Raw genomic sequence first — 26,313 nt, forward strand, 5'->3', positions numbered from 1 at the left:
CTTTTTCTAGGAGGAAAACAATGTGGTTCATAACCAGAAAGTAGAAATTCTGAGAAAAATGTTACAGAAAGAACAGGAACGGCTACAGGTACTAAATTAGGGAAGGGCTGTTCACAGGCCAGATTGTGAGTTGGTATTTTTTGTAATCACAATCAAGCAGTGCCATCAGCTATTTGATTAAGAATAGATTTTTTCTCTATTTTCTTGACATAAGTAATTAATATCAAAATATTTTTATGACTTTTCAGTTATTGCAGGAAGATTACAACCGAACACCTGCCCAGAGATTGCTAAAAGAGATCCAAGAGGCCAGGAAACATATTCCTCAATTGCAAGAACAGTTATCCAAAGCCACGGGCTCTGCTCAGGTAGCAATACTATTAAAAGTGCTACCCGGCATTTTGCTGGAGCATATTCTCTGCAGACTGTGTTAGAGAATGTTGCAATTGCTTTTTTACAAAGTTAACTTTTTCTTGCAGGAGCTCCTGTGGAGGATGTTACAGAACTAATGATTAACTAAAAGAAATCTGGGCTTCTGATTATTTGCTTGCTTATGGTTTAATGATTCTTTGTTCCACAGTAATTTTTAAAAGAGTGCTTTTGATTTGATGTTACAAATTACTAAATTGTATTTAGATATATATATTTATTGTTTTGAGGTTCATCCTGCAATTATGTTTTTAAGTAGGGATCTAAAATTTTACAAATTGACAGGCATTGTGCTAAGTACTTGGGCAAGCATTTTCTTAGTCTCCATGACCCTATGAGATTAGAGATTATTAGAGATTAATTATATAGAGATAATTAGAGATTAAATACTCTATTATTGTCCCCCTCTCCCCCATTTTACTTATACACTTAAAGAAACTCAAATTAAATAAATTGAGATCATGTAGGTCAAAAGTGATGGAACTAGAATTTTAGCTCAGTCTGATGAATTCAAAACATATTCACATTCTTAATGACTGTAATTTATTGTAATTTTAAAATAGAGAGCAGCAGGCCCTGGCTGGGAAGCTCAGTTGTGTAGATTGTCAGCCCTGTATGCCAAGGTTGCAGGTTTGATCCCTGGTCAGGGCACATACAAGAATCAACCAATGAATGCATAAATAAGCGGAACAACAAGTTGGTGGCGCGCGCGCTCTCGCTCTCGCTCTCTCTCTCTCTCTCTCTCAAATAATAATTAAAAATTTAAAAAAATAGTAAAATAAAATAGATATCAACAGGATTTGCTACATAGGTATAAGTATGGAGATGATGGTCCCATAAAAATAGCTCAGCACTTGTGTTTCAACCAGATTTATATTCTATAATATTCAGATTTGGGATGGATATGAAAGGCTCCTTCTACTTCATTTTAAAGCAGAATGGGTCTGGTCAGTGTGTCTCAGTTGGTTGGAACATCATCCTGTAAACCAAGAGGTTGCTGGTTGGGTTCTTGGTCAGGGCACATACCTAGGTTGCAGGTTCGGTCCTCAATCAGGGCTTCTATGATGGGCAACCAGTCAGTCCTCTCTTACATCAAATGTCTCTCTCTCTCTCCCTTTTCCTTTCTTTAAAATCACTAAGTACGTTCTCGGGTAAGGATTTAAAGGGGAAAAAAGCAAAATGGATAAGTTGCCTGTACCATTTAAAATGAGTAAAAGCTGTTGATTTACTATTTTTCCTCAGTTATGCCTGTAAGTGAAAGCCAGATTCATATAACTAAAAGGATGTTTTTAAGATCATCTAGCCTATTTAAAAATCATGATATGGTTGTGAAAACTAGAGCCTAAACTAGTTAAATGACTTATGCAAGGTCACAGAGTTACAAGGTCTCCTGACTTGCTGGTTTAGTGTACTTTTAGTTATACGTTATTTGTTTTTTCTTTACTTTCAGTCCCACTAACTCTTTCTAAAGTCTTTGCCATTTTATAACCCCAAATTAGTAATTATTTATGTTTTTAACTTTAAGATCTTTAATCATTCTTGATCGCATGAAAATGGCCAACTTTTAGTGGTCTCCTTGAGTTTGTGGTACATCTCTCTTTATGCAATTGATAATGAAATTTTTTTTTATGTGTTTGTATGTGTGTTTAACCTGTTTTAGGATGGAGCTGTAAGTACATCCTTCAAGCCTTTAGGTGACACGTTAACAGTCAGTGAGTTAGATGCAGATCCTGGTGATGGACTAGGCAAAATTGATTCTAACAGTGGAGATGCTTCTTGGCCCAGCAGTGATAATGCAGATGTAAGTGTTTACATCTTAATTTTTTTGTGTTCTTCTTTACAGCCTCTCTAGATTTGATGTTAAGTTACATGAGTTAGAGGTGTGTTCTCTTATTACTTAGAATCTTTTTATCATTGCCATCTTTAATGTAGCAATTTGATAAACAGAAATTCTGGACACTATTGTATATTGAGTTTTTAATTCCAGATTTCTCTTTTTCCCGGGGATACCCATTGCCAGCTGTTTCTTCAGAGCAGATGGAATTTCCCAGCAGGCATCTCATTTGAGGTTACAAAAGTTAATAAGGCTAGTGCTTTTTTACTGAACTGAAAGTCCAGCTGTTGCTATCTTTAAGGGCATGTTAATACTCCATTTGTGGTCAGAGTGAGTCAGTCTTGAATCATGGGACACTTTACCATTACAAAGAGAAAAAGACTTAGTTCTGTTAGACTTCAGTTAATAGACCAGTTAGTAACACTTTGATAAACCCAGAAAGTGCCATATACATCCAGATGTACATGGATATATGTTAAATAAAAATATTTTAAGTTGAATATGATGTGGCTTCACAGTCATATGAATTCAATGTTACTCAGCAGTATTTTGTAAGTAGTAAACAGCAATAGGAATAACAACTTAAGAATAGATAACCCTTTTTAAAAGTGATGAGGAAGGTAGTCTAAACCTCTGTCTTTAAAATTGTGATTCACGAATTCAGCGTAGTTGTTTGGGACCTGCATTAAAACAAAAAATTTTTTAAAAAGATGAGGAAATGAGAGTGCTTTACAGAATGGCAGTGAAGTAGAGAGGCACCTCAGCCCACTTGTTTGTGCACTGAACTGGGACACTTAGCTAATCTTCTGAAAAACAAAGTGAACAGCCAACAGAATCATAGCTGATAAGAAGTTTGGAAGCCAAAGTGTGTAGAAGATGCTTCCAAATGGGCAGTAAGGAGATTTTATAAGGGGACGGGAAAGGTCCCCCAGGCCTGGCGCCAGAAACCGTGGCTGCCATGGAGATAATATCGGAGGAGAGCCAGGTCAGTGATAGCAGTCTAGTGGCTCCCTCCCCTCCCAGGGCGGGGGGAATCCCAGACCTGTGCCAGGAGAGATGAACTTGTAAAGACATTGAGGGGGAGAGAAAGGCAGCAGGCACACACACAGCTGGGGGCGCACCCAAGATGAGGCAACAATCACCAGCCATGACATTCCCAGAGAGGGGGGGTGGGCTGGAACTGACCATGACTGAGATAGACTCTGGACTTGTCAGAGAGTTGGACTGTGTGGAAAGCTGGGCAGTGGCTTGGAGCGGCATTGGCACCAACAGAGACTTTTTTTTCAAAAGGGGAACTGAGGTGCACAGGGCAGGGACCTCACGTGTGCACCTGCCAGGCCAACAAGGAAGAAGGATTTGTGGGTGTGATTTGCTCCCACTTAGGGTACCCCTGAGACTGATGACAGGGGGCAGCAGTGGCTAAGAGTGGCAGCAGCACACAAAGAAACTTTTTTCAAAAGAGGAACTGTGGTGCAACATGCAGGGACTGCATGAGCAGAGGCCATGCAACAATGAGGGTGAAGTGTGGGTGTGATTTGCTTCCACTCAGTGCACCTCACAGATAGATCAAAGGGGTGCAAAAGGAGGTGGTTTATCAGCGCCAACCTGCTGCAACAGTGCAGAGTAGAGAGTGCGAGCCACAAAGTGCTCTAAAGGGGTTGGCTGGAAACTGCATCAATGATCATTGAAGCCCAGACTGAGCTCCCATCCTTGCTGAACCATCGGAAGGGAAAACGGAACTCAACCTGTGCCATGTGCAGGAGCTGGAAAGGTCTGTAGAATCAGCTGGGCACACTTAACAATCAGTAGCATACAAGACAAGATGGAAGTTTTGACTGCCATTACGCCCTCAAGAGTGGAAAACCCAATAACAAAGAAGCCACCAACAGGTAAAACCCAAGTACAACAAGAGAACCCACACAAATGGAAGAAAGGACATCCTAAAGCATCCAGACAAGGATATCAAAGAGAGTGAAACACTGAGTCCCTCAGAACTCTTACCACAGAAGTCCACTCCATGAAGACAGCTGGCAAAGCAGAGCGTCCTGAAACGCAGAAGCAAACAAAAAGAGTCACCAAAAATGATGAACAAAGAGAGAAACCACAATCGAAAGGAATGAAATAAATCCCAGTAAAAGAGCTAAATGAAGGGGAGGTGAGCAAACTGTCAGATATAGAATTCAAAAGAATGGTTATGAGGATGCTCAGGGAACTCAGTGAAACTACAAGGAATTAAGTGGAAACTACAACACTATGCAAAAGGAAATAGAAACTATAGAAAGAACCAGGAAGAAATGAAGAATGCAATATGTGAAATAAAAAAATACACCAGAAGGAATAACAAGAGGACTGTATGAAGCAGAGGACTCAATTAGTGACCTAGAAGACAAGAGAGAAAGAAATACCAAGGTAGAGCAGCATGAAAAAGGACTCAAAAAGTGTGAGGATAGCTTAAGGAAACTGCAGGATAACATGAAATGGAACAATATTCAAATTATAGAAATACCAGAAGAGGAAGAAGAGGAGCAAGGGATAGAAAACCTGTTTTAAAAAATAATGACAGAAAACATTGCAAACCTGGAGAGGGGAAAGGCCACACAAGTTCAGGAAGCACAGAGGGTCCCAATCAAGATGAACCCAAAGAGGCCTACTCCAATACACATCATAATTAAAATACCCAATGTTAAAGACAAAGACAGAATCTTAAAGGCAGCAAGGGAGAAACAGTATGTAACATACAAGGGAGCCCCAATAAGGGTAGCAGCTGATTTCGCAACAGAAACACTACAAGGAAGAAGGGAATGGCAAGAAATATTATTCCAAGTCATGAAAAGCAAAGTCCTACAACCAAGACTGCTCTACCTAGCAAGACTGTCATTTAAAAATAAGGTGAAATAAGGATTTTCCCAGACAAAAGAAGGTTAAAAGAATATGCCTCCATCAAACCAGCATTGCAAGATGTGCTACAGGGATGCATTAGGAAGATGAAGATGTAGAGTGAGAGAGAGAGAGGAATATAGGTGTAAAAGGAAAAATGGGAATGAATAGGTACCTTTCAGTAGTAACTTTAAATATAAAAGAACTAAACGCTGTAGTAAAAAGACATAAGATAGCTGAAATGGGTAAGAAAACATGAATTGCACATACGCTGTTTACAAGAGACCCACCTTAGAACAAAAGACCTACGCAGACTGAAAGTAAAGGGTTGGAAAAAAAGATTCCAAGCAAATGGACGAGAAGAAAAAGCTGAGAGAGCAATACTTATATCAGACAAAATAGATTTAAAAACAAAGGCTATAAAAAGAGACCAAGAAGATCATTTCATAATTCAATAAGGCAGAATCCATCAGGAAGGTATAAACATTGTAAACATATATGCTCCCAACATTCGAGAACACAAATATATAAGGAAAATGTTGGAGGACTTCAAGAAACAGATAGACAGCAACATACTTATTGTAGGAAATGTTAACACCCAGCTGTCAACACTGGACAAATCTTTCAAACAAAGAAGCAACAAAGACATTGCGGCACTGAACAACACAAGATCAAATGGGCTTAACTGATATATACAGAACCTTTCACTCCAAAGAAGCAAAATACATGCTCTTTACAAAGGCCCATTGGACATTTTCAAAGGTAGACCACACAATAGGACATAAATCAAGCCTGAACAAATTTAAGAAAATTGAAATCATATCAAACATTTTCTCAGATTACAGTGCCTTGAAACGAGAAACCAAACTCAAGGAAAAAACTCAAAAAAAACTCAAACTCGTGGAGACCGAATGGCATGTTATTAAACAATGAATGGGTTAATAATGAGATCTAGGAAGAAATCCAAAAAGTTCCAGAATCAAATGAAAATGAACACAAAACAACCAAAAACCTATGAGACACACCAAAGGCAGTCCTGAGAGGGAAGTTCATAGCAATACAGGCCGACCTAAAAAAGACAGAAAAATTTCAAATAAATGACGTAACCCTCCGTCTACACAAACTACAGGGAAAACAACAAACAAAGCCCAGGGTGAGCAGAAGGAAGGAAATAATCAAGATCAGAGCAGAATTAAATGACATAGAGACTATGAGAACAGTACAAAGGATCATTAAATCCAGGAGCTGGTTGCTTGAAAAGATAAAACAAAATTGACACGCCTTTAGCCAGCCTCATCAAGAAAAAAGAGGACCCAAATAAATAAAATCAGAAACGAGAGATGTGAAATTACAAGCAATACCATAAAAATACAAAGGTTCGTAAGAAATTCCTGTGAATAACTATGTGCCAAGAAATTTGAAAACCTGGGCAAAATGGACAAATTTCTAGAAACATATAATCCTCCAACACTGAGTCAAGAAGAAGCAGATAGCCTGAATGGGCAAATAACAGATGGTGAAATTGAAGCAGTAATCAAAACACTCCTGGCACACGAAAGTCCTGGGCTGTGGGGTTTCACAGAAGAATTTTACCAGACATTTAGAGTAGAGCTAACTCTGATTCTATGCAAACAGTTCAAAAAATCCAAGAGGAGGGAAGACTCCCAAACTCTTTTATAAGGCCAGTAATTCCAAAATCAGATAAAGACACTAGAGAGAAAGAAAACTACAGGCCACTATTGCTGGTGAACATAGATGCTAAAATCCTCAACAAAATAATGGCAAACCGCATCCAGCAATACATTAAAAAGATAGATCATACACCATGATCGCATGGGATTTATCCCAGGGATGCAAGGATGGTGCAGTACTTCCAAGTCGACAAATGTAATACGTCACATAAACAAAAGGAAAGACAAAAATCACATGATCATATCAATAGATGCAGAAAAACATTTGATAAGGTACAGCACCCATTTATGATACAAACACTCAGCAAAGTAGTAGTAGAGGGAGCATACCTCACCATAATAAAGGCCATATACAAGAAACCTACAGTCAACATCATATTCAAAGGGCCAAAACTAAAAGCTTTCCCAGTAACATCAGAACAAGATAAGGGTGTCTGCTTTCACCACTTCTATTTAACATAGTATTGAAAGTCCTAGCCACAGTGATCAGATAGAAAAAGAAATAAATGCGTCCAAATTGGAAAGGAAGAAGTAAAGCTGTCAGTATTTGCAGATGTTGTGATAGTGTACACAGGAAACCCTATAACCCCAGCTGTTGTGGCTTAGTATATTGAGTGCTGTGATCCAAAGAGTCGGTGGATGGATTCCCAGTCAGGGCACATGCGTGGGTGGCAGGTTAGGTTTCAGGTTAATATATGATTAAGTAGATATTTCAAATCAATGGGTAAAATAAGGCTTATTCTACAAATAAGGTGCATGGACCACTATTACTTGAAATAAAAGAAATATAGAGCCCTATTTCACACATTATACAAGAAATATTCAGGTGAACTAAAAATCAATACGTAGAATCTAAGGAGTTTTAGGAGAAAATGCAGACTAATATTTTTCTTACCCTGAAGTAAAATATTCAAACGCAGAAGCTATGAAGTAAAATATTGACAATATGACTATATTAAACATTTAAGACTGTACAGTAATATATATAAGAAAAGTTAAAGGACAAGTAATAGAATAGGAAAGTATTTGCCACACATCTAAAAAAGGGTTAATGGCTTGTTTTATTTTTTGTTTTATTTTAGGGGAAAAAATTCTACAAACATCTAATCAAAAAATGGATGAAGAATACCAAACAGTCATATAAAGCTTTTTAAAAATAATAGAAATAGGCAAGAAATATACAAAAACAGGTTTAGTTTCAACAAATAATAAAGGAATAACTAAAATAATACATCATTGTTACAATAAGATTAATCCATATTAAAAAGTATTGTTAGTATCAAGTATTGGTTACTGTGAAAGGAACTGGGTATTCATATACTTTTTCTTCATTTTCTTAAAGCAGTCCCTTTAGCATATTTTGCAGTGCTGGTTTATCGGAGGTGTTTTCTTTTAGCATTCTTTTGTCTGGGAAACTCCTCATTTCACCTTCCATTTTAATTGAGGCCTTTGCTTTTCATGACTTGGAATATTTCTTGCCATTCCCTTCTGGCTTGTAGTGTTTCTGTTGAGAAGTCAACTGCTAGGCCTACCAGGGATTCCTTCTGTTTACTACCTCTCTCTCCCTTGCTGCCTTTACGATTCTCTGTCTTTGATATTTGCCATTTCAATTATGATGTGTCTTTGAATGGGCCTTTTTGGGTTCCTCTTGAATTGGACCCTCTGTGCTTCCTGGACCTGTGAGACTGTTTTCTCTCCTCCAATTAGGGAAGTTTTCCATGATTACTTTTTCAAACAGGTTCTCTATCCCTTGCTCCTCTTCTCCTTCTGGTATCCCTATTATACGGATATTATTACGTTTCACGTTGTCCTTCATTTCCCTACAAGCCTCTTCAATCTTTTTTACTGTTTTTCATTTCCTTGCTCTTTCTGTAAGCTTTTTTTCTACATCATTCTCCAGCTTGCTGATTCATTCCTCTGGTCAGTTAACCTGCTTTGGATTCCTTATACTGTCTTCTTCGATTCCGAAATTGTGTTCATTTCCTCTTGTCTCTTATTGATAGTTTCTATGTCCTTTTTCATGCTGATGTAGTTTGCTCTAAGTTCCTTGTAGTTTCTCTATAGTTTTTTGTAATTCTCTCTGAGCTCATCGAGCTACCTTAAAACCGTTGTTTGGAACTCAGTATCTGATAGTTTACTTACCTGTATTTTATTTAGTTCTCTTTCTGGGGATTCCTCTTTTCCCTACTATTGGGGGGTGTTTCTTTGTCTTCCCATTATTTGTGAGACTCTTCTCTTTTGCTTCTGCTCTTAAGTTGATCTGTCTTGATTTCCTGATTTTGTGGTGTGAATTTCTGTGGTAGGAGACCTCTGTTTTTTCTGGATCTGCCTCTGATGATGTCAGATGTTGACCCTATGTGACCCAAGGCAGTCTTTCAAGACTTCCAGGAATCTACTGTCTGTGGCTGTCTCCTTCAGCTGTTAATCTAAACACTCTATACTCAGCAGGCTGGCTTCAACACCACAGGGAGGGGCTCAGTCCCTCCTGGGTGCAGGGTTATTGGGTCCTCCCACACTGTTGCTGTTTAGGGGAGTCGTGTGCCTGAGCCAGGTGGCTGCTGCCGTATGGGAGAGGAGTCAGCATCACAATCCTATTGTCTACTCTCTCATTTCTCACCCCAATGCCTCCATCTCCAGTCTCTCCTCAAAATGTCCCTACCCCACTCTGCACCCGCTTTAGCCAGGGATCTGCTATCTGTGGCTGCCACTCTGTACCCAGTCGTCAGGCTTTAGCACTACTGGGCCACGGCCGAGTCCCTCCTGTAGGTGGGGCTATTGTATTCTCTCATGCTGCTGCTGCTCGGGGGCATAGTCTGCCTGAGCAAGATGGCTGCTGCCATATGGGGAATGAGTCAGCACCAGGATCCCGCCAGCTGCTCTTTCAGTTCTCTCTCCAAAGCCTCCTTTTCCAGTCTGTCCTCAGGCATCTCTAGCCCATTCGGCCTCAGCCTTTGCCACAGGCCAGGGTAGTGGCTGAAATAAAAATTTATGCGTTGGCCCTTTAAATGGCTGTGTCTCCCGCAGCCTGTCTGGGGCAGAGAACAACCCTGCCACTTTTGCAGCTGGCTCTTGTCTGTGTACTTTTTGTGCTCTGGTGCTCTAGGGTGGAGATCCCTGCTTTTGATTTAGACCCTGCTCATCCCAAGGGGTCCAGCTGGCCATTTCAGTATCTTTCTGGTGGTGCCGCCTTGTCTTCTCGCTCACTAATTTGGTCCTCACCTTCTATCCTGCTTGTAATTCTTTGTAGTTTTTTTTCTTTTATTTAGGTAATGTATTCTTCATTTTTTCCTGGTTCTTATTTATAGCTTCTATTTCCTTTTGCATACTCTTGTAGTTCCCACTCAGTTCCTTGTAGTTTTCTGTGAGTTCCTTGAGCATCCTAATAAAACCATTCGTTTGAATTCTATATCTGATAGTTTGCTCGCGTCTATTTCACTTAGCTCTTTTATTGGGGATTATTCCATTCCTTTCTATTGTGGTTTCTTTCTTTGTCTCCTCATTTTAGGTGACTCTTATTGTTTGCTTCTGCATTTCAAGGTGCTCTGCTTTGCCAGCTGTCTTCGTGGGGTGGACTTCTGTGGTATGCGTCCTGTGGGACTCAGTCATGCAGTCTCTTTGATTTCCTTCTCTGGATGCTCTAGGGTTGTCCTTTCTTCCATTTGTGTGGCCTCTCTTATTGTACTTTGGCTTTGCTTTTTGATGACTCCTTTGTTGGTGAGTTCTCCCCCCTAGTGGGTTTACTGGTATTCACAACTCTCAGCTTGTCTTGTATGCTGTTGTACAGGTGTTTGTTCACAAAGCAGTATTACCAGAAAACCAAACCTATAACAGCAAAATGAACCCTGCTAACTACATCAGCAGTCTAAACTGCCATATATCTAAGATTAATAAATGTCAATAGAGATTGCAGATATAATACGATATGACAAAGGGAATATGAGATGTGTAGAAGGGGGAAAATGTTGTTTTGTGGTAAGAGGGAGGGAAAGTGATAAGTGTTGGGATAGAACTGAGGCAAAGAAAGGGAGAGAGCAAAATTTACAGTACAAGTGTAACATGAAAGGGCTATGGGAACAGCAGGATAAGAAGGGGGAAGTGTATACTATAAGGTTTGAAGTAAAATTGAATAGGTATTAGACCAACGGGAGCAAAAATGCAGAAAAGCCATAGCAGGACCGATAGCAACAATAGTTGAATGACATTTTATGAAGGTGGAACAGGAATAAGAATATTGTAGAAAAGCGAAAAGTGAATACGAGGTGTCAGCAGTAAAGAAAAATGATTTTAAGAGTATGGGGGAAGCAAATTAATAAGAGTAAGGAGTAAAGCCCAGATTGAGAGAGGGAGGAAAAAAGAGAGGGGGGAAAAAAAGAAGAAAGAGGGAAAAAGGAGAAAGGACACAATGAGATAAAAATCCCTTACTCAACTAATCAGGGGCAGTGCAAAGGCAAAATGGAGTTAAGACAGTGGGAGACTATTCTATAGTATTCAAAGTACTAACAAGTAGTGAACAAAGGAGATCCTTTGGAAAAGTACAGCAACAACGGTGATATTTCACCCAATTAGCCACTTTTCATAAAAGGTGAAAAAGAGAGAAGGCTTTTTTAGAAGGGAAAAAGAATATGAGCTGACTTTAGAAAGCAGAGCGCCTATGTGAGGTTAAATGGTGGAGATATTGAGTAAGGGATAGAAACTTGGCATAGTGTGTGAGGAAATAAAGTTACCACAACAGTAATAAGGCTCCGGAAGATGGCAGAATGGATTAATACCAGGGAAGGGTGCTGTGTGGGATTTGGAATAACAATAGTATGATAAGTATATAATCTGAATGAAATGAGTGAAAAGTAAAAGACTAGGAGTAGTGTGTTATTGGAATACAAGTGAAGTGAAAGAAGAAAAATTAAAATGCAGTATGAAAGGGAGAATAGAGAAATGTTAAACAGTGAAATCAAACAAACAAAACAATAAAAACCTAATGGAAAGAAGAGTTTTTTTTTTTTTTTCAAAAATGCATGTTCTGAAGAATAGCAAAGTGAAATTTGTCTCAGCTGTTGGTGTTCGCCTTCTGACTTCTTTCTGGATTATGTCTCATTTTCTCACAGCTCCAGGTGTAATTGTCTTACTCTTGGGGTGGGGGTGGGGAAACCTCCTACTGACTTTAAACCTGTCAATCGGGTTTTGCTGGTCTTCCAGGATCCTACAGGCAGACAAAGTGTGACTGGCTCATTTTTTTTCCTTTCCTGTGGTTCTAGGAGAATGGTGCCCAGTCTGGGCTACAGTAATCACAGGTTTCCACATTCCAGCCCACGCCCTCAGAGCGCTGTGCTGCCCGCACAGTCCACTCTGCGCCTATGAGCCAGGCCAGCACCAATAATCCATCTGGTTTTGCAACCCTTTGATCAGTCGGTGAGGTGTACTGAGTGGGAGCAAATAGCGGCCCCCCCCCCCTTTTGTTTGGCTGGGTGCTCTGGGTGTGCACAAAGTCCCTTCAGGGCAGCTCAATTCCCCTAGTGAAAGGAGTCTTTTTGGGCAATGCTGCCTCTCGGAGCCCCAGCTCCTTCCCTTTGATCAGTCCACGAGGCACCCTGCCTGGGAGCAAATCGTGTTCCCACTCCTCTTTCTTTGCTGTCCTGGCTGCTGTGCCTGCGAGTACCCTTTGCGAGCTAGTTTGTGTGCCCCCGAGTTCCTTGCACAGTGGCTGAGAACCTCGTTTTAGAGAAGACCCCTTGGGGGTACAGCCTGCCATTCTTAACAAGTGCCTGGCTTTCCACGCAGACCAACTCTCTGACCAGTCCAGAATCTGTCTTTGCCACAGCCAGTCATGGCCCATCTCTTCTCCCAGCTCCAGTTGTCACCTAGCTCCCCAATTTATCTGGTACTGTCCTAGCCGGTGACCACCGCCCCAGTGGGTTTATGCTGATGACTGTGTGTCTCTTGCTGCCTCTTTATTCCACCAATGACTTTAAGCATCCTGTTCCTCCTGGCTCTGGTCTGTATCTCCCCAGCTGTGGGAGGGGAGGGAGTCACTAAGTTGCGATCACTGACTCACCTCTCCTCCAGTGCTCCTGTGGCAGCTGAGGTCTCTGGGGCAAGGCCTGGAGACCTTCCCTGTCTGCCTATAAATCTTCTTACCATCCCTTTTTAAGTGTCCTCTGCAACCTTTGGCTTCCAAACTTCCTATCAACTGGGACTCAGTTCCTCAGAAGATCGACTAGGTGTCCCAGTTGGGTGCATGAGCCAAATGGGTTCAGCTCCCACCTACCTCACTGCCATCTTCCTAACCCCGTTCAGCAGTTTTTGACCAAAAACAGCATGACCCCCATGCCCTACCCTCCCTATTCACCCCATCTCGCCATGAGTGACTTTTTTGTTTCCCAGGGTGAAAAAAGTACTTCAGAGGAAACAGTTTGCTGATGTTAGAAGAGGTGAAACAAAAAATGGCAGGAGCACTAAAATGCATCATAATCGAAAACTTCTTTGAGCAGTGGGAAAAATGCTTCAGTAGGTGTATTTTATTAAATGGAGAGTACTTTGAAGGTGACTGAAGTTTAACTATGTAAGAATAGATACACAATTTTTTATAAATAAGTTCTAGGTTTTTTTAGGTCCTCCCCCCGTACATGTGAATGTATGTATACACACATACACAGAGATACACCCACATATGCTGAGTAGCAATGTAAAATTTCTTCCTGAAGATTGTGGTTGGGGGGGGGGGGGCGGGGAGAGAGAGAGAGAGAAGCTGCTGGTTTAAGCCATCATTGTAGCCACCTTTTGAGACTTAGGCCCAAAGACTCACTTCCTCATCAAGAGAAAATACAAGGTTTTACTTATTTATTTTTGAAAGATGGTATTAGGATTGTAATAATTGGATAGGCTAATTGTAATAATTGGATAGGCTAAAGGTTTTGATGAAAAAATTATGACTCAAGAAAAAAGTTTGATAGCTAACATTTATTGGGCATAAATACCATATGCTATAAGTGTTTGACATTCCTCATCTTAGTTAATTATCAAAACAGCCATGTGATGTAGTGCTGTTTTTATCACTTATCATAACTTTAGAGAAGAAAACACTGAGGCCAAGTGGAGTTAACTAACTAGCCGAACTTACTCTGGTATTAAGTGATCTGCCTCTACTTCAGCTGCAAAGTACCAGTACACTAAATATAAACAAAAGCACTTTTGTATGAAAATGCATAACATTTTGGAAAAGCAGAAAAGTTTTACTGGTATATCAGAGTTATCGAGGAAATAGCTATAGTTTATTTTAGAAACAGTCTTGAGTCCAGGGCTTCAACTTTTTCTAGCAGTATTGCCTTTGGGAATCCTTCTGATATTCTCCTTTTTATTTTAGTGCTACTTTTCCTCTCTGTTTTCATGGCTTGATTCTATCATTAGATAGAAAATTTCTTAGAGCACAGGGGTTCTACTTTTACTTTTACCAGGGGTTCTTTCTTTTATGTTTCCAAAGCCTGGCAGATTATACAAATTTAGAACAAATGATAGGAAAGAAAAATTTGAATTTTATCTTATATTTAAAGGAATGTTACTATAAAATCCATGGCTTTGATATATAACTTTATAAAATAGTCATTGGCAAGTGTGGAAGCAGACATTCCAATGAATTCAGACTGTTTGACATGTGATTGGTGTTTATTATGTATTTGAACGGACAGCAAAATGAATGATTAAGGAGTTTGGGTTTTGTCTTGTAGTCAAAAGAGAGGTATAACATGTCAGAAACACGTCGGTATGGAAAATGAAGTGGAGTAAGGAATTGGAGATCTGTAAGAAAAGAAGACTACTTGGCTTAATAGGAACTTAAATGTGTGTTGAATGGCTAATAAAGTTACCATTTATTGAATATCTGCCTTTTCGTCAGCAGTTGTATCTAATACTTTACAGATACTTTTTTTTAGCTCTCATAATAATCTTCAAGAAGCAATATCGCCATTTTATAAACCAGGAAACTGAGACCAAATACGTAAATAGATATTGTAGAAATCCAGGCAAGAATTGATATAGTGTAGACTAGGATATTTACTGAAAACGTAACAAACTAACTTAATTTCTACACATGTCTGTTTGAAGCTAAGATGTGCTAAGATTAGCTTTAGCTAATGGGTTGCCATGCTTATTTCAGTTGAACTGTATTAAGATCGTAGGAACCAATCAGTGTTTTTATCTTTTAAATCAATGCTTTTAATTTTCTTTTTCCATTTTCTGCTCACTTTATAAAATAATCTATCTCCTTGTGGTGTTTGTGCTATTATCATATACATCGTAAAATTCCCTGCTTTTGTTCACCTCAAACATGATTTTAAAGAATACCCACATACCCAGTTCTCAAAAGAGAAGCTGAGAAGCTACTTTGAAAAGTAGAGACTAGCATGAATCTTCCTGCCCAGCCTCAGCAATCATCAACAGGTGCTCAAACTTGTCTATAACCCCCATTCTTCACTCTATAAATACTGGATTATTTTAAAGTAAAATCCAAGACATTATTTCATTAATACACATCTATAAGAGAAAAGACTTAAAAATTTAGCCATATTACCATTATCAGATCTTAAGAATTAATATTTTCTTAAGGCACAGTTTGATTACCCTAATTGTCTTATAAAGATCTTTTTGCAGTTGGTTTATTTGAATTAGGATTTAATAAAGTTCACTGAATTTGTAATAGTTCACTTTTTTTCCCATTGCCATATTTTCTTAAAGAAACTGGATCTTATGTCCAGTAACTATATTTTCATGGTGTTATTTAACATGTTCCTCCATGTATGTTTTCTGAAAATTGATAGTGAGATCGAGTCTTGATCAGATTAAGGTTTGAGAATTGTTTGTTAAGAACAATTCATGGGTGCTACTGTGTACATCCTATTACATCACATCAGGTGCTGAATATCTAGGGATGTGTGTGTGTGAAAGAGAGAGGGAAGGAGAAAGAGAAACTTTAAGTTTGTTTAAGGTGTTCAGATGATGTCGGCATGATTCTTTCATTATAGTTCTCTATTAAGTTTTCATCCCATGTTTTTACCAACCATTGATGGTCAAAATGCCTGTATCCATAATTTAATTAGTTGTTTCAAAATTATCATATTATAGTTTTGTCACTTCTGTATATATTAGACAGAATTATTGTGTAAAGAATAATTTTTCCATATTACAATAGTTTTTAGATTGGCATAAAATATAGCTTATACAGGGCATGTGGGATAAATGCTTAATTATTTTATGTACCTGTTTCCGGAAGTGTTGGTACCCTAACAAACTCCAAAGGCTACCAATGTAGGGATGTGCATGGACACTCCCACATGTGTATAATATTTTGAATTCATAGATTTTAACATATTTGTTTACTGTGTTTCAGTCCATTGCAATCATTATTCTTTTTGATACTTAAATTGCTCCTTTTTTGGCCAGTAGAGTCTCCTCAAACTGTCTTCTCTATTCTTTTGACATGACTCACCAGTAGCTTCAGTAGCTTTACTGTTTTCTCTATCCTATGGTATATTGGTATATGTATAGATAGTGTGTATCTTTCCTGTAGGCATTCATACAAAAATCTCATGTGCCTCATTTTCAGCTGCTCTGAAGAATGACTCCTATTGCTTTAGGATATTATCTCATCCCCCAGAATTGAAGTTCTGCATATCAAATAGTTTATATTTTATATTAGGTCATTGCAAATATAACCATATAAATTTTATAAAAATCCCTACATCAGTTTTGTATGAGGTGGAAACAGCAAAATAGATAGAAGCTTAATTTCATTCATATAAATAGTCCTAAATGCTTTTAACTTGGATAAAAAGAATAATTCGGGACAGGAAATTAAAGGAGATGGTTAAAGATAGAGATTGATTTTGACATAGTGAGTTTGAGATATGTAATCTAGTTACAGTTATTTGATAGAAGTATTCCCTCAGGCCTGGAGTTGTAGTAAAATTGCTCTATCGGTTCTGTTTTGTTTTAATCAATACAAAAGCTGAGAGAATAAGTGATTAGCCAAAGTCAAGAAAGAAGCAGAGCCAGGTATTGTATGAAAGATATTTAGTAGTCTTAAGTACATATATGAAATTCAGAAGATTATTTTTCCACACACATTTTTTTTCTGGTGAGCCAGTTGAAATGAACTGAGTATCTTTTTTTTTTTTTTCCATTAGAGTCCTAAGAGTGGCCTGAAAGAGAAGATTTATCTAGAGGAAAACCCAGAGAAAAAGGAAGTAATCCAGGACACTGTGAGTATGAAATCTATAAAGTAATAGTGTTTTCCTTATACTTAAAGTGACAAACATATCTCCTATTGTATATTCTTTTTTTTTTTTAGAGCAAGCTTAAACTTTCAAGGAACTTAATAAACTTTTTGGTAAATGGAGAGCTACTCCATAGTGTTATCAGGTGGTTTAATTTTTTTTGTTGTAATAAAATATACATAACATAAAATTTACCATTTAATTATTTTTTAAGTATACAGTTCATTGACATTAAGTTACATTCATGTTGTGCAGCCATCATAGCATTCATCTCTAAAACTTTTTCATCTTCCCACAACTAAGACTTGGTATCCATTAAACACTAACTCCAGATTATCCTTTCCCTGGAGCATCTGGCAACCACCATTCTACTTTCTGTTTCTATAAATTTGGCTACCCTAGAAACCTCGTATAAGTTGAATCATACAATAATTGTCCTTTTGTTGACCTGCCTTTTTCACTTAGTATAATGTTATTCAAGGTTCGTTCATGTTGTAGCATGTGTCAGAATTTTCTTCCTTTTTAAGGCTGAATAATAATCCATTGTATGTATACACCACATTTTGTTATCCATTTATTTGTCAGTGAACACTTGGGTTGTTTCTGTCTTTTGGTGGTGGTGAATAATACTACTATGAACATGGCTGTACAAATATCTGTTCAAGTTCCTTCAGTTCTTTTGGGTGTATACCTAGAAATGGAAATATACTTTTAGCATTTTGATTTTATTTTTTAATTACAGTTGTATAAACTTTTATAGTAAAAAGCTTAATGTCATACTATGATGCATTGATTATTAGCAACATATTGAAAAATTAGAGAAACAAAATGAACTATAAAATCAAAATTGTCTAACTACTACTGTTGTATACACCTTGGTATTATTTCACCTGATTTTTTTCTCAAATTATTAAAACCTTGTGGTTTAAAAACAAGTAGTCTTTTTCACAATGGAATGCTACCCGGCTGTAAAGAAGAATAAAATTTCACTCTTTGCAATAGCAGGGATGGATCTGGAGAACATTATGCTCAGTGAAACAAGCCAGTCAGAGAAAGAGGAATACCATATGATTTCACTCATATGTGGAATCTAATGAACAAATGGAACTAACAAGCAAAAGAGACAGACTAATAGATAGGGAGCAGGATGACAGCTCCAGGGTGGGAGTTGGGGAGTAGTGGGATTGAGCAAAACTGAAAAAGAACTCACGGACACTGACAACAGTGTGGAGATTGTAGGGGCAGAGTAAAGGTGAAAAAGGATATAAGGGGGATAAACAGTAATGGCAAAAAATACAATAAAAATAAATAAAAAACAAAAATATATGTTTCTGGAAAAAAAAGTAGTAAAAAAAGCCAAATTAAGTTTAGGAGATGCAAATACATAGTGTTGGGATAACACTTAAAGAGGAGAAACAACAGTTACATGTCATTTAGTTAATTAATAATTTGTTGGATCCATTTCATAGTTTCAGCTGTAGCTAGTTTGCATGACTCCCAAATGATTATAGACTCACTCTCTTTGCTCAGCTACAGATAGATCTTGCATGTTCAGTTGCTGCCAGATTTAAGACAAACTCATTCTTTTCTATTTCTTCCAAAATTTTTTTTATCGTAATGCTCTGTGGTTTTCAATTTTAATATTTGTGATCTTCAAACATCCCATATTTTCTACATTATACATTAATGCCTCTACAGTGCCTTTTTCATGCTAATTTTACTTTGTGAGTTGATAAATGGGATGATCTGTTGCATGGAATGAGATTTGTAATTTACTTTTGTCATCTTTGTTTTTATAGCAGTTTTTTATGTGATTATTTTAAATTTTATTCTGCATTGTGCCAGTGATTTTCAACCAGGAGTGATTTCTGTCCCTGGGGACATTTCACAATGTTTGGAAACGTGTTTGATTGTCATGATTGGGAGGCTATTAACTGGCGTTTAGTAGGTAGAGGGCAAAGATGCTGCTAAATATTGTACAGTGTACAGCACAGCTCCCACAACAAATTATCTGGCCCAAAATATCAACAGTGCCAGGGTTGAAAAACCCTGCATTATGCACATATGTAAAAGAATGAAAAGTAGAGTTTAGTGACAGCTTTCAGTATGTGCCAATAATAGAAATCTTTGTATTAACCTCTACTGACTTTGTCTTAGCATTTCTATTCTCATTTTTCCTTTGTCCTGTTTGTTCATTCACTCTTTAAAATAAGCTAATTTTTTTCTGTAACGTTTAGATTTGTATGATACAATCAGTGAAATATACAGAGAGTGTGATAATCAGATAACCAAGGGCGTAGTGAGCAAAGAATGTTTATTATTTCCAGGGGAAATATTATTTTCCCCACAAGAAAAGATCAAGTACCCTTGTAGTTTTTCTTGCTACAGTGGTTCATGGCCTTGAAATTTGAGAAGTACTTCTTTGAAAATAAAGTACATAAAGAAAATAAGTAAGAAGAAATCCCATCTATTTAGTGAACCATATTGATGGTTTGGCTTTATCCTGTCTCTGAATATAATGACTAGATAATTTTTCTGTTTCTTTTTTCTGAATATTACCAGGATACTCAATTACTCGTCGGAAGTCCCTCAACCCATATAACACCTCATATTATTGGAGCAGAGGATGATGATTTTGGTACTGAACATGAACAGGTGGTGATATTTTTTCTAAAAACTCATTAGTTTTCTGAGATTTTTGATTGTTGTAAAAATGAACACTTTCAAGAGATTGACATTAAAGTATTAAGGATTCAAAGCTAAACTTTAGAACTAAAATTAATTGGTTAGTTGCATGGGTTAATTGCATATTTTGGCTTTAAACAATAGAAATGACTTTGCTTTTAAAACTTGTAAGAAGTCATTAATTATACCTAAGTACTTCATTTGGGGAGAGGGAGGTGTTATTATAAAGGTATTTTTTATTTTATTTCAAATTCCAATTGTTTATTTATAGTATATAGGAATATTATTGGCTTGATTCTTACATTTGGTACTTCTAGGAGCTTTTTAAAAAACTTTCTGGGATTTTCGTGTAGACAACAATGTTATGTATATTTAGAGACAGTGGTTTTTGTTTCTGGTCTGTTTATCTTTCATATATTGCACTGATTAGGACTTCCAGTACAAGGCTGAATTGGAGTGGTGAGGTAGAACATCTTTGGTTTATTGCTAATCTTATGAGGAAAGATTAGTCTTTCATCGTAAAGTGTAATAAAGTTAGCTGTAGGTTTTTTGTAGATACTTTTTATTACAGGTTAAAGAACTTTCCTTCTATTCCTAGTTTTCTGAGTTTTTATCATGAATGAATACTGAATTTTATTGAATGAGTGAGATGATTATAATAGTCTCCTAATATGGTAAATTACATGCATTGATATTAGCATGCTGAGTCAGCCTTATATTCTAGGGATATAGTGTAATAGATCATAATGTATTTTTCTTTTTACTTATGGCTGTATTCAATTTGCTGTTATTTTGCTGAGGACTTTTGTGTCTGTGTTTATGGGGGATATTGGTGTGTAATTTTTTTTTCTTTTTTGGTAATTTTTTGGTTTGGTTTTGATAGTTGGGTAGTGCTGGCCTTTTTGAATTAATTAAGCAGTGTTCTTACCTCTTGTATTTTCTGAAAGAGATGGTATAAATTGGTATTGTTTGTTTAGAGCAACTTTAGTTTCTCACTTTACTTAAAAGTGAAAAATTACATGAAAATTGTGATTCTACTTACTGCTATTTTTACTATTACTGTTTTTCTGTTTTCAACATAGTTAGGAAATATCCCAGGCTGTCTTACTTAAAATCATACAATTTCATTTTCCACCACAGTTTCTATAATTAGCCCAAAAGAAAAGGAAAACAGGTATTTCATTATTAGGCAAAAGCCTTTCATTACATTATTAGAAGTATTGTTAGGCAGTTTTTTTGCGTACCAGTTTGTAGTTATCTCGACTCCTTGATAATCATCTTCTGAACTTGTACTCTCCCAAGATGGTCATCCAGCCTATTTCCAAGAGTTTAGTCATTTCGGAGGAAGAGATTCTATAGCCTGTGTTGCTAATACATTCTAGTGAAATGTTTTAAATCTTGAATTTTTTAGGGTAGGTCAAAGTAAAATTTTGATAGTTATCTTTAGTTGAGCATTTGTGTTGGAGTTATTGATGTATACTTTTTTTTTTCCCCTAGATCAATGGGCAGTGCAGCTGTTTCCAGAGCATTGAATTACTAAAATCTCGCCCCGCTCACTTGGCTGTTTTTTTACACCATGTAGTTTCACAGTTTGACCCTGCAACATTGGTAATATAATATATTTTACAACTTAGTCAATTCAGAGTTCTTACATTGGTTCATAAACCATAAAACTTTTCACTTATGCAAGATAACTGGACATGCATCTTTCAGTTTTCTAAATATATAAGGGTAGACATGAAAGATACTTAAAATGTTATGTTTTAAAACACTTGATTATATGGTAGTAACTAGATTGTTTATGGTGACTTATCTATTCCAAACATTCATACTCTATGAGAATCTAGCAGATTACATTTTTAAAATTTCTCACTTTATCTTTTTCATTTTCTCCTTTACTACAGCTTTGTTATCTCTATTCAGACCTTTACAAACAGACTAATTCCAAGGAGACTCGTCGTGTCTTCCTTGAGTTTCATCAGTTCTTCCTGGATCGATCTGCAGTAAGTTACCAAGTTAATATCAATCTCTTTGTTCTAGTGCATTGCATTATTGGCCTCCTACTTCCAGTTTTCCCTCCCATGTTTTTAGAATTTATTGTGTTTTGTGAACTCTGTCTTATATGTCAATTAGTGATTACTCTTGACTGTTACTTTTTATCATTTAAATTAGTTGTAGGCATATGAATTGTCACGGTAGGTTTTAGGAGATATGTATGTATATTTGGGTTTATACATGTTTATGGTTAGTTGAGGGAGTAAAAAGAAAATACAAATTCTATACATTCATATACTAGGATCCAAAGGATAATACTTGCATAATTGAACTCTGGTTGGTCTTTTTGAAGTTAGTAGGTACAAGTTTAACTAAAAAGTGGTGGAAAAGATCTTATTCACATAAATGATAGTAAGTAATAATAGTGTTTTATTTTACAAATTAATAGGTTTTTAAACTTAAGAGTTTTATTATAAGCGTTACTATAGGGTAAATAAGAGTTAGCCCTTAATGCTTTCTGGATAATCATACTGCATGTCCCTAGTTCTTTTGTATTTGCAGTTCTCTTAGATGACTGTTTCATACTTTCATTCTCCTAAAACTTCCATCACTCCCTCTCTTATCTTTTTCTCAGCTGATAACTTGGTGTTTCTTTGAGAAATTTAAAGTATAATAGTATACAGGAGAGAGCTTCTACAGATATATCACTTACCTTCATCATACCATGTGTATTGTGTCTCTTAATACTTATTCAGCGAGGCTTGTTGAATCATTTATGATACCATGCATTGTTAGTTCTCCTATCTTAAAGCAAATGAAAAACCACAAACATTTTGGCTCCACCTTTTTCTCCAGCTCCCCATTTTCTTTGTATTCCTTTACAAAGTTGCCTACACACTGCAGAAAATAATTCCTTCTCATCGAGGTAATTAAACCTATTTAAAATTTAATCCCCTTCACTTTATGTTATCTTTCTTATTTTTGTCCACAGAACTTTTATTTATTTTGTTTGTTTCCTATTCTGTCCTGAATGTAAGTTTCATCAGGGCAGATATTTTTATTCTGTCTATTTACAGCTGTTCCCCCATATTAATAAATCCTGGGCGCTGGCCAGTGTGGCTCACTTGGTTGGTTGGATCATCGTCCTGTAAACTGAAAGGTTCTAGGTTCTATTCCTGGGTAGGGTACCTTCCTAGATTGCGGGTTCAATCCCCAATCTGTGCATACAGGAGGCAACCAATTGATGTTTATCTCTCACATCACGTATCTCTCTCTCTGTCCCTTTTCCTCAGGTAAAGATTAGGAAAAAAAAAAATCCTGGCAGAAAGTAGTCAGATTTTTTAATTTTTTAATTTTTTATTTGTATATTTACTGCAGTACCCTGCTTACCTACATAGATGCTTACCTACATTTAATTTTGCCAAGTAAATGCATTAAACAAAAATTTACGTATAATAATATAATTATGAAATGAATATTTTATTGTGGACAGAATTGATCCATAAATTGGTATTTGGACCAACTGACAAAGTTTACACTAGATCGTTGGACTTTGTCTTTTGCTTATTAGCATACATAATATAAATGTTCATTTTTAAAATCTTAGGAGTAAAATATGGACTGGAAATCGTAAGTACAACAAATATCAACTACAATACAAATATCTTAGTCAATACAGGAGTTTTTTCTTAGAAGTTTCTAGCCAGACACTTCCCAGACTATTTAGGACATGAAATGATGAAATCTCAAAGATACCTTCAGTGTTTATACACTAATGATACATCAATGAATGGTGTCTTAATGCCAAAGGAAGAAAATATGGCACTTTTCATAAATAATCACTTTTCATAAATAATAAATGAAATAGTAGTTGAGAATTAAAAAAGTAGTTAGTCAATTTTCATGCTTCTGGAAAAATTTATTTTAATAAAAATCAGTTTGGCAGCACCTGGAGCACTAAATGTTAAGTAGCAGTGAACACAGACTTGTCAGAAACAATTTTTGTTTCTAAATAATTTACTTAGTAAGCAGTGAGCAGTTGCTGCAAGGAAATATCAAAATAAGTATAGGAAAAAATGTGGTCAGATTAAACAGAATGACACTTATTGCACAAGGTTTCAATTGTATTTTATACATGTAGAAATTATCAAATTTCAACTAAAATACATAGAAAAAGTATTGTCAGTATCTTTAGCAACATACAATATTGGCTAAAGATTACAGATTTCTTTAAAACTTCATTTCATGAGGTTGGTAGAAATACTGATTATTTTGTGAAAAATTTTTAAACAATATTCTGTATATTTATGGTCTATTTTTTCATGAAAAAAGGAAACAAGTCATAGCATAATTAAAGAATGCTTTTTAACACCACATTTTTATTATTTTAGTATCAGTTTGTGAACAGTGCTGATTGATTTGGGTTGAATAGATTTTGCCTTTTTTAAAAATTTTCTTGTTTGCAGTAGTTGCTTTTATTTTAAAAGTCTAAAACACCTTAATTTGACTTATACAGCCCTACAAAATTTACTTCCTTACATCCTTTCTAGTTTTTTATCTTATCACACCCACTCTCATTCCTTCCAGGATTATATTTTTTAATGAATTGATTAGGATTCTGACTGTACTGCCATTGTTTAAAATATTACACATTGTATTTACTAATATAATTTGCTTCCATGAAGAAATGATAGTCTGTTGAATTGCATTTGAGTTTCACATTTCTTAAGAGAGCTCCATGCTGTTAAAACTTTATATTTTGCTACGGATCAATAAGTTTATTAACATTAAAGTATAAGAACCTTGATTAATTTGCTAATTATTTTTAAGCCACAGCTTATATTTATTTCATATAAATACCCACATAAAGGAATGAACATTTATATAATTTTTGCATTGGTGCTAGAAATACCATTAGGAAAGTTGATTTGAGTATAGCATGGCAACTTCAGTTAAAGACAGGACTTTGAAATCTATTTCTCTGTTCTTTACATGAATATTAGAGATATGATAAGTTTAACAGTGACTTATTTTCAAATATAAATGTTCAGAACTTACAGGAGTTATTTAAATTCTGGAAGTATATGACTGAAGTAGATGTACAATAATACAAAGCAAGTATGCAGATGTTGTTTTTTGTAAATGCAAAAAATAAGTATTTTCCAAGACATTTCCCAAATTGATGGAAAGAAAAATGAAGCTATCTGGTAATGGGACCAGAAACTACAATTATTATGGGGAATATCCTAGTTATGAGCTAAATTATGACACAGTCACTTTAATTTGTTCAATAGTATAAGTACTATAGATCGTTACTGGAGATATAAGACTCCAAAGCCTCAACATTGACATCCAATCCCTTCTCATTGAGAATGTGACTGTTAGGAGGGTTCTTTAAATTTACGTAGGAAAGTGACTGAGAATATCATGGTCTGTAGTGGAAGTATCTCAAATACAGCAAATAAAAATTATAGTTATATGTGAGTAAATTTTTCATAAGATAATATATACATATAGTTTAGGTTTTACCAACATTAATTCAAATAACATATGACTGGTTATATTAACCAATGATCCTAGAAAACTAAAGCCAATATGAATAAAGCGCAAAAGCATTTAGTCATTTAGTAATACTGTAGATATTTCCATTACAGCAAGATCCTTGGGAAAGTTCTTATTTTCGAGTTTAAACAATAGAACATACCAGAGCTGTGAAATTTGAGTGGGTGGAATCCAGTAAATGAGTTACACATTAATATGCTTGTTAAAATAGGTGTCCAAGTTCTATCTCTTCACTTTATATTGTACAGGTACTTAATATACGTCTTGAAAAGTCCTTAGTGCTGTCTCATGTTTTGTTTGTATTTTTGTTTTAGCACCTGAAGGTTTCTGTTCCTGATGAAATATCAGTAGATCTAGGTAAGTTTGGAGTACCAATATCCTGGAGAATTATTTCTTTATAGTTATGTACCTCAGCTCATCTCTGAAGGTTTTATGGTACCATGCGGTAGGTTATCTGCATTTAAGGGTAAATGAAACCTGAATTCTGAGATGAAATACATGAATTGAATAATTTCTCTTTTTCTTACTCCAAGATAAGTTTATACCAGATGGCATTGAAATGTTGCCAGTTATAATGCACAGATTATACCTTTAGATCAAGTAATTATTTCCCTTTTCTTGTCCAGAGAGAAGACGGCCTGAACTCATTCCTGAGGATCTGCATCGCCACTATATTCAAACTATGCAAGAAAGAGTCCACCCAGAAATTCAGAGGCACTTGGAAGATTTTCGGTAAGCTTGGGGGTGGATATAAACTGATATGACTATTCTGAATTAATTTTTTTTTAAGGTTGGAAGGGTTACTCATTAAATCCTTGGCTAAGCATATGGTCTTTATCACTGTTATTAAAACATAATAGACATCTTGAGTCAAAGTGTTGGAGCGGTGAGAGTTCATAGTTCCCATTCCATACGATTTCAGCATTTGAGTTCAGTACTAAGTGTTTTCCTTCAGGATATGCGTTCTGTCAAGCGATTA

General features: G+C 36.3%; 1 protein-coding gene across 4 annotated transcripts in view; it reads left to right on the plus strand.

The window, feature by feature from the left end:
- ARHGEF12 (Rho guanine nucleotide exchange factor 12) overlaps positions 1–26,313 on the plus strand; it is a 201,083-nt gene that overhangs the window by 91,467 nt on the left and 83,303 nt on the right. For 3 of the 4 annotated variants that reach the window (XM_054592457.1, XM_054592458.1, XM_054592460.1), the window contains 9 exons: positions 11–88; positions 249–368; positions 2,090–2,230; positions 17,004–17,078; positions 19,656–19,748; positions 21,276–21,386; positions 21,683–21,781; positions 25,649–25,691; positions 25,961–26,066. In XM_054592457.1, coding sequence (XP_054448432.1) covers positions 11–88; positions 249–368; positions 2,090–2,230; positions 17,004–17,078; positions 19,656–19,748; positions 21,276–21,386; positions 21,683–21,781; positions 25,649–25,691; positions 25,961–26,066 — 866 coding nt within the window. The remainder of the gene's footprint in view (positions 1–10; positions 89–248; positions 369–2,089; positions 2,231–17,003; positions 17,079–19,655; positions 19,749–21,275; positions 21,387–21,682; positions 21,782–25,648; positions 25,692–25,960; positions 26,067–26,313) is intronic. The other variant, XM_054592459.1, reaches the window with a different exon arrangement.

This window comes from Pteronotus mesoamericanus, unplaced genomic scaffold, assembly GCF_021234165.1.
Source record: "Pteronotus mesoamericanus isolate MK-2021 breed Mesoamerican mustached bat unplaced genomic scaffold, CSHL_Meso_final scaffold_36, whole genome shotgun sequence".
NCBI lineage: Eukaryota > Metazoa > Chordata > Mammalia > Chiroptera > Mormoopidae > Pteronotus > Pteronotus mesoamericanus.